At 36.5% G+C, this 16,884-nt stretch overlaps 1 protein-coding gene across 1 annotated transcript in view; it reads right to left on the bottom strand.

Annotated features, from left to right (window-relative positions):
• Positions 1-1,603: 1,603 nt before the first annotated feature.
• The window catches only part of CUNH4orf47 (chromosome unknown C4orf47 homolog), a 32,991-nt gene continuing 17,710 nt past the window's right edge, over positions 1,604-16,884 (bottom strand). Inside the window, exons 3-6 of the mRNA XM_007948374.2 lie at positions 9,748-9,885; positions 9,578-9,653; positions 5,905-6,084; positions 1,604-1,777 (exon numbers count right to left, since the gene is read on the bottom strand). Coding sequence (XP_007946565.2) covers positions 1,604-1,777; positions 5,905-6,084; positions 9,578-9,653; positions 9,748-9,885 — 568 coding nt within the window. The remainder of the gene's footprint in view (positions 1,778-5,904; positions 6,085-9,577; positions 9,654-9,747; positions 9,886-16,884) is intronic.

Below are 16,884 nucleotides of genomic sequence, written 5' to 3'. Positions count from 1 at the left end.
AATAATGTAGAATCTGCAAAACACCACATAATGTGGATGAACTTGGAGGACATTATGCTGAGTGAAATAAGTCACTCACAAAAGGACAAATATTGTATTAGTCCATTATTGTAAATGTCAAGGAAAGGTTTATCTATGGAAGGAAATTTCCTTTGTTGGTTACCAGGGGTGGGAGGGAAGGGTAGGGAACACTGTTATATAGGTAAAGATAAGTATTGATTTGGGTGAAGAGAAGGGCAATGTACTAAATGTGAGTGATCAATATGGTGGCATTGAGGGAGAGAAAGACATAGACAGGTACATGGGAGATACAGACAAGAAAGATGAACCCTTTTGTACATACAGTACTGCATTGTCATTGAAGGCAAACATGGTATGGGTGGATAGATGGGTGGACAGGCTGAACTAGTAGGTATATCTATGAAGTGGGGAATGTACCCAAGACCATGTATAGGGTTGGCAGACAATGGTCCTATAAGTTTATTTGTATGATCTGAATTCCCAAGTGTATATTAAAGCTGACAAGGGGCAAGGTTGTAGTCACTTCTTGGTCACAGCCAGTGACCCAGATGGACTGAGTAGTTCAATCTGTGGGCTTGGTACCATAGTTGCAGGGGATATCAAGCTCAACTGGCATAACATATTACACAAAACATTGTTCCACCTCCTACTTTGGCGAGTAGCAACTGAGATCTTAAAAGCTTGCAAGCTGTCATCTAGATGCAACGATGGGTCTCTACTCATCCAGAGCAAAGAAGAACGAAGAAAACCAAACATTCATGGAAACAATTAGTCCTAGCGACTGGTGCACCATGCAATCTGCAGCCTATACGACTATGAGACCAGAAGAACTAGGTGGTTCCCGGCTACTGTCAACCACTTGGAAGGGGATCTATGTAGGAGATCCTGGATAGAGAGGGAAAACAATGTGGAACAAAACTCAAAATCATTTGAAGAGAAATAAAAAGGGGGGACCAAGTTTGCCGGTCTGATAGAGTCTGGTGGAACCACTGAGACTATGGCCCCTCACTGCCCTTCAGATCTGGAAATGAACCCACACCTGTGGCTTCCAACCAAACAAAAGACAGGCATATGAGTTAAACATTTACCTGAGGTAGATACACTCCTTGGAGAGAACCAACATGGGAGAAAGAAGGACTGCTTATGCACAGGGAGACAGCTCAGGGGGCAGGAGTGCATGGAGGGATGGACACAGGGAAGAGGTAACTATTGGGAGGAAGTGGGAGGGGAGCTGTTGTTGCATTGTGGTAAATTGTGGTCAATGTCATGAGACAAAGTGTATGTGAACTGCTGTATGGAAAGTGAATTTGCTCTGTAAATTTTCACCCAAATCACAATAAAAAAATAAAAAATAAAAAGATATCAGAGAACATGGGAGAAAAAAAAAAAAAGAATTATGGACATAGTAGTTTGGAACAGATAAATCTCGCTTTCTCAATTAAGAATTCCAGAAGATGAAAAAGTATGACTTCTAAAGTTACCCAAATCTGTCCACTTTAAAAGCATGTATAAAATATTATTTTGAAGAAGTTTAAGAGTTATAAACAATTTTTCTTGGTTTGTGGGTTAAATGTAAGGTATCCTACCTTTTGACGTTTAAAGTCATTATACTTATCATTGGTCTGCTTTTTGTTCCACCTGGTGGGTGAAAAATCTTATCACTTTTGCTAGGAACCTCTCTTGGCAACTTAACCACATAAGGGTCAACAGAATGTGAAGGGTAAGGCTCAAATGTTCCTGCCTTCATTCCACCAGCCTACAAATAAAAATGAAACAATTTAATGTGGCTTTGTAAAATGCTTCTACAAACTTACATTTTTAAAAAGTTAATTTACATTTTTGTGGTTTTTTATGCAGTTGGTTTTACATTTAGAGAAAGTTATCTATACTGTTTAATTCAAATACCAGGAAAGGGACTCCCTACCACCTATACTGTGGGGTTATGACACCGTAATTTTGGAAGTTTTCTATTAAAATACAGACATGTATAGAAAAATAGTATTCTAAACTTTTGCCAAACATTAATTTTTTTGTGACAATTTATCAGATCATGCTACCTTATAGGTAGTGGGTGGGCTTATTACAGACTGAATGAAATACAGAGGGAAAGGAGTTTGGTAGGAAAAGAGTTAAGTCTCAGAATCAGAGGATGGATATGAGACCAAGGGCGAGCTTTGTCAAACACAATGGCTGGGGTAACATGAGTTTACTAGATGTCAGTTAATGATGGGAAAAACACTTAAAACGAAAAAAAAAAAAAAAAGGATTAGCACATAAAAAATGAAAGTGAGAGGAAAATGTGATCTTATACACTAGTAAGAGAAGTCAAAATATTTTACAACCTATACACACAAAAGACAAATATTTGCCTTGACTTTTTAAACTGATTTGACAGAATTTTTATCTTCATATTATATATCAACTCACTGCCGTTGAGTCAGATTTGACTCATAGCAACCCCTCCTTGGGTTTCCAAAGTGATAGCACTACGGAAGTAGATTGCCCAATCTTCCTTCTGAGGAGTGGCTGGTGATTGCCAGCCTTCTGGGTAGCAGTCAAATGCCTTAGGCAATATGCCACAAGAGTTCCTATATATTTGCCAAGAAAAGTCTATAAAATCGTAATAACCCATTGAATTATGAATTATAATAATTCTTTCTCTTGTTGTTGTTGTTGTTGTTGTTATGTGCCGTCGAGTCGGCCCCGACTCATAGCGACCCCTCCTTGGGTTTCCGAGGCAGTATCACTACGGAAGTAGGATTGCCCAACCTTCCTTCGAGGAGTGGCTGGTGGGTTTGAACCGCCAGCCTTCTGGTTAGCAGTCAAGTGCTTTAGCCACTATGCTACCAGAGCTCCCTCTTTCTCTTGTGTCTAAGTCAAATGTACATAAATATTTAATTCATTTGAAAGCTATGGTTCTAATTTTCCAAGTTTTCCGGATTGAAGGGGCATGGATTATTTTGAAGAACATCAAAAAAAGAAAACTTAATAAATGTAAAAGCAAAAACATCAGCCAAAAGTAGAAAAAATATACATGGCAAATAAACCCACCAGATGATGCTTTAAAAACAGATAAGTGGATATTAGAATTAAGAATGCCAAAGGAGTGGGGGAACCCATATCTACAGAGAATATCAACATAAATATAAAACAGTATTTTTGTAAACCTCTATGTTAATAAACTTGAAAACCTGAATGTAATGAATGACTTTTTTAAGAAAATATAAATGATCAAAATTGATTTTTTAAAAAAGATAGAAAACTTAAACAGAATATAATGCCAGAAACTGAGAAAGTTGACAGAGCTACCCCCAAATTAGAGCTAAATTCAGAATACTGCCTATGAGAATTCATTCAAACTTTCATAGAACAGATAATTCTGGTGGTATTTTAACTGTTACAGAACATACGAAAAGAAGGAAAGCACTCCAATTCTTTTAAAATGCCAGCATCTACTTATATCAAGATAAGATATGTGCCCCCCAAAAAAGAGTATGACAGCAATCACACTTAAAATTATTGATGCAGAAATACTTAAATATTAAATAAAATACAATATTGCATGTAAAGAGGAAGGCAACATGGCCAAAATGGGGTTCATTTTAGGAAATCGATTATTGTTACGCCCCCTATAACAAGTCAAAGAGAGGGGGGGAAATGGTATTCTAAATAAATTCTACAAAGATAGTTGATAAAATTTACATTCATTCCTGATTAAAAACAAACAAACAAAACCCTTTATATTTATTCCTATTTTTGGCACTTATAAAGGATGAAGACTAGAAGTGACCCCCTTAAAATCAAAATTAAGACAAGGATGGCCACTATGGTCACTCTTGTTGAGACTTATTTTGGAATTGCTAGCCTAAGAAATAAGACTTGACATAAAAGAGGTAAATGTTGGAAAGGAAGGAGTAAAATTATTTGCAGATACTATAATCATATGTCTGAAAACAAAGAGAATCAACCATTATTACCTTTTTTAAAAAAAGTTTAATAAAGTGGTCAAATATTTAAGAAAAAAAGCACAAATGTTTCTATATAAACAGATACTATGAAGAGATGTAAAAGATTTTTATAAATTGTTTAATTCCTAGATCAGAAGATTCAAATAAAAAATGTTAATTCATCAAAAAATCTAAAGATTTCACTTTATTGCAAAATGCCAAGGATTTTTTTTTTTAATTTTATAAAATAATTTTGAAGTTCTGGAAAATATATATACATTAATGAATAGCTAATATAGCTTTTTGAAAGAGTAACAAGAAGAGATAAGACCACCAATAGTAAAATGTAATAGTAATTAAAAGCAGTTTGGCACTGGTAGAAATAAACAGATGAATCAAATATAATGGAAATTCAGAACTTTTACCCTAAAAAGTTGAATTTTTGATAAATGTGGTATTTGAAAGCAATAGTGTTAAAAATTTTTTTCATCAGTGAAATTAGAAATAATCAGCTTTTTAAAAAATCAGTTAAATCTAATCCACATACAACAAACTGCATCCATGTAAACTATATAAATCTATGAGCTTTTCAGATGTATTTACCCTTAAAACCACTACCACCATCAAGATACAGAAGATTTCCATTCTCCCCAAAAGTTTCCTTATTGCTCAAAAACTGGATTTTGAAAAAGGTTAAAAATTAAGCAGCATCCTTCCCTCATTCTCTACCTTAAAATACATTTTAGATGAAGATCTAATTGCAAAATGGTAAAATTAATAGAAGAAATCAAGAATGCGCATTTTCATAATACTGGTGGTAGGGAAAGCCTTTCTGAGAATGACATAAAACTTCACAGAAAGTACTGATAAATCTGACTACATCAACTGTTTAAATTTCTGATAGCACAAAATACCAAAATCTAAGTCAAAGATTCAACAGCCTAGTAAAAATTATTTTCAACACAAGCAACTAACATTATTCTTTATATACGAAACCACTAAGAGTTTGTCATATATGGGGGCTTGCATGTTGCTGTGATGCTGGAAGCTATGCCACCAATATTTCAAATACCAGCAGAGTAACCCATGGTGGGCAGGTGTCAGTGGAGCTTCCAAACTAAGCCAGACTGAAAGGAGTGGGGCCATCTGCTTCTGAATTTTAGCTAATGAAAATCTTACAGATCACAAAAGAACATCATCTGACTTGCTTTCTTTGGACACGTTTTCAAATGGATCAATCACTAGACAAGGATATCATGTTTGGTGAAGTAGAGGACCAGTTAGGTAAGGGAGACCCTTAGATGGATTGGCACGGTGGGCATAGCAACGGGCTCAAACATGACGGCAATCATGAGGATGTTACAGGACTGGGCAACATTTCATTGTACATAAGATCTCCATGAGTCAGAGTAAACTCCACAGCAGTTATCTATCTATGCAATATATACAAAGATCTTACAAGTCAATAAGAAAAAGACAAATATTCTAATAGAAAATCCACAGGGAAAAAGAATAGGCAATTCACAGGAGGAGAAGGAAATATAAACTAAGGTTTATAAACACAAGCCAACTTTTATTATTCTACACACTTACAAACATCTGCAGAAGGGAGACAGTGAATTGTATAACCATTTCAAAAACTAAAAAGGTGTCTTTTTATGGTTTGGGGAAAAAACTACACAGTTTTACACAAGCACTCCAAGACTTCATTGTAAATTCAAAATATTTTAAGCAACGAACAGTTAATTCATTGCAAGAGCTTCATTATTCCTTAGACTAGCCACGCTTGTGACTTTACATTATTTTGTAAAAACAGGTTTCATGTCTTGGCATTCACACAAAGTTTTATTATTTACATCAGTAATAAAATAATGTGACAAGTGTCAGTATTTCTTTAAAATACTTAATTGTTTTCATTCCAAAAATTTTAACTTACCTTTTTACCAGGAGAAGAGGGCTTAAAAGGAGCTACAAGTGATGCTTGCTTCTCTGTTTTTTTAATTGGTGGTAAAGGTTTATTGAGAAAATAAGGATTACTGTCAAAATATTCCCTTGGGTAAGAATTTGACTTGAAAGGTGATCCTTTAAGTAAATGATGGTGTTCTTCATTCTCTTTCTGTAATTAAAGAGTTGGGAATGATCTGGCATAAATTATTCAAAGTGGAAGAAAAGTATATTAGACCAAATTTTAATATACGCATCTAGATTCTTTAATATATACTGCTGAGGAACCCTGGTGGTGTAGTGCCTAAGGCATTTGACTGCTAATTTGGCTGGCAGTTCAAACCCACCAGGCACTCCTCAGTAGGAAGATTGGGCTTACTTTTTTTTCAGAGCTATTTACTTCCATGGAGATACTGCCTCGGAAAACCAAGGAGGGATCACTATGAGTCAGAAACAACTCAACAGCAGTGAGTGAGTTGAGTTCACTTTTAAATTTTAAATTTTTCAAATTTTGTTTATGTGAAGAAAATATATGCCTACTTATCCTGAATGAGCACAACTATGATTATTCATTTAGGATATTAATTTATTTGAAGTATAGAGATCTATTCATCTGAACAACAACAAAAAAATCTATCTTAATATATCTGGGCAATATGGTATATCAGGAAAAAGACTGGTTTCTAATTCAAACCCTAGTTCCTGCCTGTTTTTCACCATTTCTTAGTGGCTATGGCGTAGTCCCTAAGGCATTTGACTGCTAACCAGAAGGTTGGGATTTCAAACCCACCACCCACTCCTCGGAAGGAAGGTTGGGCAATCTATTTCCATAGTGATACCACCTCGGAAACCCAAGGAGGGGTTGCTAGGAGTGGGATCCGACTTGATGGCAATGAGTTGAATACTTCCTTAGAGATAGCACCTTGGAAACCCAAAGAGGGGTTTCTATGAGCTGAATGTACTCAACGGCAGTGAGTATGGTTTTTTGGTATGGGAAAGTTAGATACACGTTCAGTGTCACATTTTAATCTGTAAATGAGGATGATAATAGGTTGTGAAGATTAAATGAAATTGTATATTTGAAGCACACGGTCCAAAAACCCAGTGCCAGCGAGTGGATTCTGACTCATAGCGACACTACAGGGCAAAGTAGAACTGCCCCATAGGGTTTCCAAGGCTTCTCTGTGGAAGCCAACTGCTTTGTCTTTCTCCCACTGAGTGAATGGTACTTTCAAGCTGCAGACTTTTTGATTAGCAGCCAAATATTTTAACCACTATACCACAAGAGCTGGTAGATCAATAAATGTCAGTTTTTACTTCTAACACTAAGGGATTCTTAACTTTTTCTTTTTTTTTTTTAACTCAATGAGAATTTTATTTTCAGTATAAGATTGATTCAAGAGGGCAGCAAAGTGGTTTACACAGCATACCATTCAGAAATCTTACTCAAAACATTTGGATACTTGATTTTTACATTAGAATTTTACTAGCTATCTAAGGCTCAAGAGTGGCTGGTGGGTTTGAACCACAAGCCTTCTGGTTAGCAGTCAAATGCTTTCACACTATGCCACCAGAGCTCCTTTTTGTTTGTTTTGTAAAGGCTCAAGAAGGAGCCCTGGTGGTGCAGTGGCTAAGCTCTCTCTGATAACCAAAAAGTCCACAGTTTGAATGCACCAGGTGATACAGGAGAAAAGACCTGTTTGGTACCAAAAGGCAGTTTGCTATCATATAGATTACAGTCTTGGAAAACCTATGGGGCCATTTAGAATAATAATCAACTGGAGGACACACAACAAGCAGGATCAGGCAGGGGAACTATAGCTTCTGCTATAGTTAATAACTTGTCCAGGAAAGGCTGAGATGATCTATAGCAAGAAGTGGAAATCTAAAATCAGAGTGGTCAACATTGTTATTGTTGTTAGATGCCATTGAGTCGTCTCCAACTCATAGCGACTGTATATACAGCAGAACGAAACACTTCCCAGTCTTATGCCAGCCTCACAATCCTTGCTATACCTGAGCCCATTGTTGCAGCCACTGTGTCATTCCCTCTCATTGAGGGCCTTCCCCCTTTTTGTTAACCCGCCACTTTATCAAGCATGATACCCTTCTCCAGAGAATGGTCCCTTCTGACAAAATGACCAAAGAAGGTCAGATGAAGAGCGTTCCAGCTGCACTTCTTCCAAGACAGATGTTTGTTCTTTTAGCAATCCATGGTACTTTCAGTATTTGCTGACACCAGAACTCAAAAGCAGCAACTCTTCTTTGGTCTTCCTTATTCATTGTCCAGCTCTCACATGCATATGAGGTGATTGAAAATACCATGGCTTGGGATAGGCGCACCTTTGTCTTCAAGGAGACATCTTCACTCTTCATCACTTGGAAGAGGTCTTTTGCAGCAGATTTGCCCAATGCAATACGTCTTCTGATGTCTTGACTGCTGCTTCCATTGATGTTGATTGTAGAACTAAATAATATGAAGTCTTTGACAACTTCAATCTTTTCTCCATTTATCATGATGCTGCTTATCGGTCCAGTTGTGAGGATTTTTGTTTTCTTTATATTGAGGTGTAATCCATGTTGCAGACTGTAGTCTTCAATCTTCATCAGTAAGTGCTTCAAGTCATCCTCACTTTCAGCAAGCAGAGTTATATTGTTTGCATATCACAGGTTGTTAATGAGTCTTCCTCCAATCCTGATGCCATGTTCTTCTTCATATAGTTCAGCTTCTCAGATTATTGCTCAGCATAGAGATTGAACAAGTACAGTGAAAGGATACAACCCTGATGCACTCCCCTCCTGATTTTAAACCATGCAGTATGACCTCTCTGATTTGAACGACAGCCTCCTGGTCTATGTACACGTTCCTCATGAGTATATTTAAGTGTTCTGCAATTCCCATTCTTCTCAATGTTACCCATAATTTGTTATGACCTACAAATTGAATGCTTTTGCAGCTCTTCCCCCGTTTGTATTTTGAGGAGCTCTGGTAGCATAGTGGCTAAGACACTTGCCTGCTAACCAGACGGCTGGCGGTTCAAACCCACCAGCCACTCCTCGGAAGGAAGGTTGGGCAATCCTACTTCCGTAGTGATACTGCCTCGGAAACCCAAGGAGGGGTCGCTATGAGTCGGGGCCGACTCGACGGCACATAACAACAACAACAACAACAACAACCAACCTGAGGGGCTCATTTTCCCGCACTATATCGGACAATGTTTCAGAGCTATTTATAATGTTTTCCACTAATATATCAGACAGTGTCTCACTGCTATTCATAATGTTTTCACTGGCCAATTCTCTGAGAAGTGGGTGGCCTCTGTCTTCTTCCAAGTCTGTCTTAGCAACCACCACACTACAACCAACTGACAGACAAGCTTGTCTCTCTTAGCTGTTCCAAACCCCTCCTATCACTTCCTAGTCTCCCTCAGCTGCTCCAAACCCACAAACCCAGCTCGCTTCATTCCTGGCCTCACTCAGGTGCTCCAAACATGCCGCACCACCTCGCTTTCTTCCTGGCCTCAACATTACCACAATCCATACACATCAGTCTGCCATTGCCTATATATCACAAATAGATGGAATAAAACAAAATATTTTATAAGTGAATTCTTATTTAAGTGAGTCAAATAAATGTGGAAAAAATTCAGAATAGATTATTTTACCTTATAAGTTAGTTTTGGTTCATCGTAGAAATCAGCAGAGTGTGAAGGCTGTTTACCTATGGTAACATTTGCATAGCTGAGGAAGGAAAATCAGTAATGGTGACTTCACAGTTTAGGAACTTAGAACTTTATTTTTTAAGTTCAAAGCAAATTGTATGAAAATATCTTACCCATATCCAGTTCCTTTCTTTCCTGGGCTTGTGTATAAATTCTTTCCAGGTGCTCGATACCTTTCTCTGGGTTTTAACTGTGCGCTGAAGAATGGTACTGGGCCACCTATGGTTCCATAGTAGCTTCCAAATCCACACCTTAAATACCATTTTGTTTTTGTTGTTTTTTAAATAATTTTAAAAGAAGAAAAAGGAGCAGAATATATGCAATGAAATGAACTTGCCTGACATTGGTAAAAGACAAACAATTTTATTAGTTTTTCAACTTATTTTTATTCTCCCCATTTTCTGAAGTCACAAATTTTGAGATAAGTTTTTATTTTTATGCTTATTTTAGATGTACCACATAAAGAAAGTTTAATGATTATTTAGGAAGTTAGAATAGTTTCCATCAATTCAGTTAACTATAACAATAAATATAACCTTTTTTTAGAATTTTTAGGCATTTTATGGTAGGTTAGATAATAAATGGCTCTTTTCTTCTGATCATTCAGTCACTACAAACTACACTTCCAAAACATATTATAAAGTATTGTTTCTACTGCTGATGTCAAAGTAGATCTCGTGGAATTTTATTGTAAATTTTCTTCTTTTTATTTCTTACTGAAAAGAAGCTAACCAAATGTTATCTTTTAATTTTAATGTAAAATTTTCATGGCCCATAGTATATATGTAATCATTAAACTATCATTCAATATTTTAACAAATGTTTTCTTTAAAATTTTCACAGTAAAAAGACAACTAATGTTAGTTATAATCTCTAATTTCTGTTTTTAACATTGAAGTTCATTATCCTTAATAAACAGAAAATGGTTTATAAGATAAAAGAAGCATTATTATAATCAAAACTTGATGTTGTTCATACATTTGAGTGAAAAATTTCAAAATATGGAAAGACAACAATATTGATTTATTACCCTAGCCTGCAAATAAAGTTTCCACTAAGAGAGGATATTCATTTGCATTAATTTATATTTATGAACATGTCACAAAATTCTAAAATACAGTAATACAGCAATGATGTTGAGGAGGAAAGGATAATTATGCATGAACATAATTTAACCAGAATGTGATTTAATGTAAGTATTAGAAATTATTATACTTAGAATTTGTTAAATGCCCATAATTTGGTGTTAAACAAGTATCTTTATGAGGGCTTTTTGTTTATACCACTAATCTCTTCTTTTGGAAACACTCTGTATTTCATCAAATTACAAATGTTTCCACATATATTGACCTTTGAAAATATGGGAAAAGCTAGTCTAATAAAAGTATTACAATCTCATAGCTGGGAGCTCTGGTGGCATAGTGCCTAAAGCATTTGACTACTAAGCAGAAGGCTGATGGTTCAAACCCACCAGCCACAACTCTGAAGGAAGGTTGGGCAATCTACTTCCGTAGTGATACTGCTTCAGAAGGATCGCTATGAGTCAGGTCCGACTCGATGGCATTGTGTTTGGTTTTGTTTTTTATTTTTTTGGTTTATTTCTTAGCTATCAAATGAACATAAGCATATTATAAACTAGTGTATCAAGTCAGTAATTCTCAATTATTGCCACTAGAGGTCAAGATTCATCATGGGCCTGCAGAAAGGTTGAAAAATAAAGAGTTATTTAAAGGCTAAAATACATATATTACATTTTTTAAAAAAAGAGGTAGTGACAACAAAAAAGAAATACATGTTTGAATTTATATCTAGGGAGAACATGAAGCAGCCCAAGAAACAATAATAACAATAATAAATAATTCAAATGCTTTTGAAGTGTGAAAAAAGATGAAATTCTGATGACAACAGAAAAAAGGAAATTACGCACTCTTAGTGAAAACTTAGTAATATTGATTAATGGAGAATACTGCCTGTGAGAATTAGAATGAAGCCTGAATTATAGAAATGTAGTTTTATTAATCTCAAGAGAATATAGCAAATAAGCACAAAGTTAGTCTTCAATAAATCTTCATCTACTATAAATTCTAAATTGAGAAAGTCAAAGGTATTGAATGTGAATAAAGTTCACCTATAATTTATATAATTTCATCTACATAATCTATATAACAGATTACATAGTCTTATTTGTTAAGATAATGATTTAAAGGTAAGAAAAGAAACTTCACATTGAAAATTATCCTGACTAAAATATCATTAAACCCCAAGAATAATTTCACAATTCAAAAATAATTTATCTTATATTTTAGTCTTCTTTTTTTTGTCTTACAGTCAATTTCATCAGAAATTAATATTGCCACTCCTGCTCTCTTACAGTTGCCATTTGGTTGATAAATCTTTTCCAACCTTTTTTAGTCTATTTTTGTCTTTGTCTCTAAGATGTGTCTCTTGTAGACAGCATATTGATGGGTTTTGTTTTCTTATCCAATCTGCAACTCTCCGTCTCTTGAGTGGTGCATTTAATCCATTAACATTTAGTGTAATGATCGACAAGTATGAATTGGTTGCTGTCATTCTGTTATGTGTTTTTTCTTGGTGTCCCTGGTTTCTTTGTTCCATATTATTTTCTGTGCTGAGTTCATTATGTTTATGAATCGTGTTATCATTTCCTTTGTTGCTGTTGTTTTAGTATTTGCTGAATATTTGTGCTTGTGCTCTTTTTTATTGTGATGTGAAGGTTTATCATTTTTCTTTGAGGTTACCCTGTGATTTATAATTTTCTTCCTGACTTTAGAACAGTCCCTTCTATCATGCAACACTCTTGACTTCCTCACTATTTAGAAGTTTTGTAACTACATAATATTTTCCCTCTTTTTGTTTGTAGTTGTCCTCATTTCTTAATTGATGTCTCTGGTTCCCTGTTTACAATCTTGTAAGCTCATTTTACTTTGGCTATGTCCATAGCTATGGTTTCTGGGTTATGTCATCTTGTGTATTAATGGTCAGTTGTTATTTGCTATTTTTGGTTCTCTGTTCAAAGGACTCCTTTCAGTATCTCTTATAAGGTTAGTCTGGTTTTAACAAATTCCCTTAATTTCTGCTTATCTGGAAATCTCCTAATTTCACCATCATATTTGAGAGACAATTTTTCCGGGTATATAATTCTTGGTTGAAAATTTTTCTCTTTCAGGGTTTTATACATACCATCCCATTGCCCTCCTCCTTGCATGGTTTCTGCTGAGAAATCAGAGCTTATTCTTATTGGTTGTCCTACGTAAATAACTTTTTGTTTTTCCCATACTGATTTCAGGATTCTTTCTTTGTCTTTGGTTATGATGAGTTTTATAATGATATGTCTTGGTGATTTTCTTTTGATATCTATCCTGTTTGGGGTTCATTGGATTTCCTGAATGAATATATTGTCATATTTCATCGTATCAAGGAAGTTCTCTTCCAACAAATCTTGGACAATTTTCTCAGTGGTTTTATTTTTCTCTTCCTGTTCTGGAATTCCATTGACATGTAGGTTATTCCTTTTGATGGTATCCCAAATGAACCTTAGCCTTTCTCCATTTTGTTTTGATCTTTTTTCTGATTGATCCCTTTCCAAAGAAGTATTCAGGTGTTTGTCTTGAATCTCATTAATTCTGTCTTCTATTGATTCACTTCTACTCTTTTGCCCTGTCAATGTGTTATCTATTTCTGAAAATTTAGTATTAATCTTCTGGATTTCTATCTGTAGATTTAGAATCATTTCTAATTTTTCATTTATTTTGTCATTTTGTTCTTGTATTTTCTTCCAAAACTCTTCTAGTGTTTTGTTGTGTTTTCCTTAATTTTGTCTGTGTTTTTCTTGATCTTTCTCTCAATCCTTTGAAGACACCCAAATATAATTCTTTTGAATTTCTTATCAGGGAATCCAATGCTGCTTCTTCCTCATGGATATGTTCTGGGTCTGTATCCTGCTCCCTTGTTTCTACCACTTTATCTTGCTTCTTTGTGTGGACTGTGATGGGCTTTTGTCTCCAAGACATTGTGATGTTGCTGCATTTAGATCTCTGTTAACCATTTGTGAAGAGCAGCTAAGGGTGAGTCAGGCTCTTCTTGGTGGTTGTTTATCATTGGCCCATTGGTAGAGAAGGAAGCGGTGGCTCTCACTCAGTAAGTGAAGCTGCAGGAGGTGTAGGTATAGTTGTGTCATATGGGGACTGTTGCTGTCTCCCACTCAGTTAGACAAAAATAACAACTGAATAACCATCAAAAAAGTAAAGGAAATGGACAAAAAATAAACCATGTAATCACACAGGAACAATAACCAAAAAAAGGGGGAAAAAAACATGGTATCTTGGAAGAGGGCAATAAGAGAAAAAAAGTAGAGTAGAAGAATAATGAAGAAAAAAATGGGAAAAACACAAAAAGTAAAACAAAGAATGGAGTTAATCACAAGAAAGAAAGAAAACTGGAACCAGGAACAGGGAATAGAGAAAAAGCTGAAAACTAGAACCTGGGAAGGGAAGAATAAAGAATAATAATAATAAGGACAATGATAATAATAATAATAATTTTTAAACAAACTAAAAAAAAAGAGAAAGAAAAAAATCAGGGCAGGGCACCCAGGCTCTGTCCTAGCACACAGACTGGTATGGAATTCCTACTGGTCTAGAAAGTGAGTGGGAGTGAGTGATGGCCACACTACCATTCACCAAAAGGGTGTAGGTATGAGTAACAAGGGGAATGTCGCACCTTTCCAGTCGTTGGTATCTGCAATGTCCTTGTGGTTCCCGGCAAGTGGAGCCCGTTCTTAAGTCCCTGCAACCTGGGAGAATGCTGTCATGTTAAATATCCAAAATTGTCAAACCGCTTGTAAACATTCAAAATGGCTGCGCACAGTGTCCTTGTGGTTCCCAGCAAGTGGAGCCTGTTCTTAAGTCCCTGCAATCTGGGAGAATGCTGTCATGTTAAATAACCAAAATGGTCAAACCTCTCATAAATATTCAAAATGGCTGTGCCCTCCAGACAGGCAAAAGTCCACAGCTCAGCCCACCTTCCTCTTCCCTGCTTCCCCTTCATGAGCCACCAGAGTAGTCCTTATCTAGCAGAGCTGATTTTTAGGTTAATTCTTAGGTCCTAACACCACTTGGCAAATATCCAAGCTGTCTGTGCTGTCAGGTTCACTGCCAGACTGAAGCTCCATATGTCTCCTTTTTTGGTGTTTTCATGCAAATTCTTCTACTAGTTGGAGTTTAGTCCACTTCTATAGCCTTCCCTTCAAAGCTCAGGCGTCCAGGATTATCTTCTGTATCTGTGTTAATTGGTTCCCCTTTTCTTTGTTGAAGAGGGTCTGTGCAGTCTTTCTGCCTATTCTGCCATCTTACCGAAACTCCTTTTTTTTTCTTTAATGGTAGGCTTAATAGGAGTCTTTTTTCAGTTGTACTCCGGTGGAAGTTTACACAGCAAATTAGGTTCCAATTTAACAATTTCTACATATATTGTTCATTGACCTTGCTTATATTTTTCACAGTGTGTCAGCATTCTCATTATTTGCATTCCAGTTGTTCTATTTCCATTAATCTAGCTTCTCTGCCCTCCTTCCTACCCCACTTCCTTTCTCATCTTTGCTTTATAGTAAACAGTGACCATTCAGTCTCATACAGATAGATGATTATTTAAAGGAGCACAGTATCCACAATAGTCCTTGTTATCTCTGCTGGTCCAGTAAGTCTGGACTTTTTTTAGAAATGTGAGGTTTGTTCCAATATTTTTCTCCCATTCTACCCAGAACTATCTATTATGTCCCTGGTCAGAACAGTTAGTGTTGCTAGCTGGGCACTATCTAATTCTGGTCTCAGAATAGATGAGGTCATGGTTTGTGTGAGCTATTAGTACTATAGACTAGTTTCTTCTTTGAATCTTTGGTTTCTTTCTTTCTCTTTTGCTCCAGACAAGTCTAGATCATTAGTTGTATCTTAAATGGCTGCTTACAAGCTTTTAAGACCCCAGGCACTATCCACAAAACTAGGGTGTAGAACACTATCTTTATGAACTACCTTATGCCAATTGACCAAATTGTCCTCCAAGACTATGGTCCTAAATCTTCAAACCCAATAAACCAAACCCATGGGGGGGTTAGATATGTCTAGGAAGTATCTGCAATTGTGTCACCTATGTGTTTTATTAAATATATGAATATATATGCAGCACACACAAACATATATATACATATGCTTACAGAAGGCAGGCACAGGGCTCAGGGGCTACTTTTTGCTTGGAGGCAGCTCTATATTTTAAGGCCAGGGCCTAGGTACAGGGCTTGGGGGCTGCTTTTCCCTTGGGGCTGGCTCTTTATTAAGGCCAGGGCCTGCAGTAGGTGGGCACGGAGCTCGGGGGCTGCTTTTCGTTTTGGGGTAGCTCTATGTTAAGGCTGGGGCCCACGGCATTTGGGCGTGGGGCTTGGGGGCTGCTTTTGCTTGGGGAAGCTCAATTTTAAAGCCAGGACCAGAGGTAGGTGGATGCAGATGGGTCAGGAACAACTAAGGGAGATGAACTTATATGTCAGTTTGTGATCCTGTGGTGGCTTACATGTTGCTGTGAGGCTGGGGCTGTGCCACCAGTGTTGCAAAATGCCAGAAGGGTTACCCATAATGGACAGGTTTCAGTGGAGCTTCCAGGCTAAGAAAGACTCAGAACAAGGAAGAGGATCTACTTCTCAAAACAACTGGCCAGTGAAAACTTTATGAATAGCAGTGAAACACTGTCTGATATATATTACTGGAAAAATTTATGAATAGCTCTGAAACATTGTCTAATATAGTGCCAGAAGATGAGCCCATCAGGTCGGAAGGCACTCAAACTTTGACTGGGGAAAAGCTAACTCTTCCGAGTAGAGATGACCTTAATGATAAGAATAGAGGAAAGCTTTCAGGACATCCATGGGCTGATGTGTCATGACTCAAAATGAGTAGAAACAAACGCAAACATCCATTAATAATCAGAACATAGAATGTACAAAGTATGAATCTAGGAAAATTGGAAGTCATCAAAAATTAAATGGAATGCATAAAGATTGCTATCCTAGGCATTAGTAAGCTGAAATGGACTGGTTTTGGTCTATGATTTGGCTTATGATCTACTATGCTGGGAATGAGAAATTGAAGAGGAATGGCATGGCATTCATCATCAAAAAGTATGTTTCAAGATCTGTCATGAAGTACAATGCTGTTGTTGTTAAGTGCCGTCGAGTCGTTTCCGACTCA

Source organism: Orycteropus afer, unplaced genomic scaffold (assembly GCF_000298275.1).
Source record: "Orycteropus afer afer isolate SDZICR_OR568_19922 unplaced genomic scaffold, OryAfe1.0 scaffold00215, whole genome shotgun sequence".
In the NCBI taxonomy this organism is placed as follows: domain Eukaryota; kingdom Metazoa; phylum Chordata; class Mammalia; order Tubulidentata; family Orycteropodidae; genus Orycteropus; species Orycteropus afer.
Note: the sequence above shows the minus strand (reverse complement) of the source record. Positions and strands in the feature narration are given on the sequence as shown.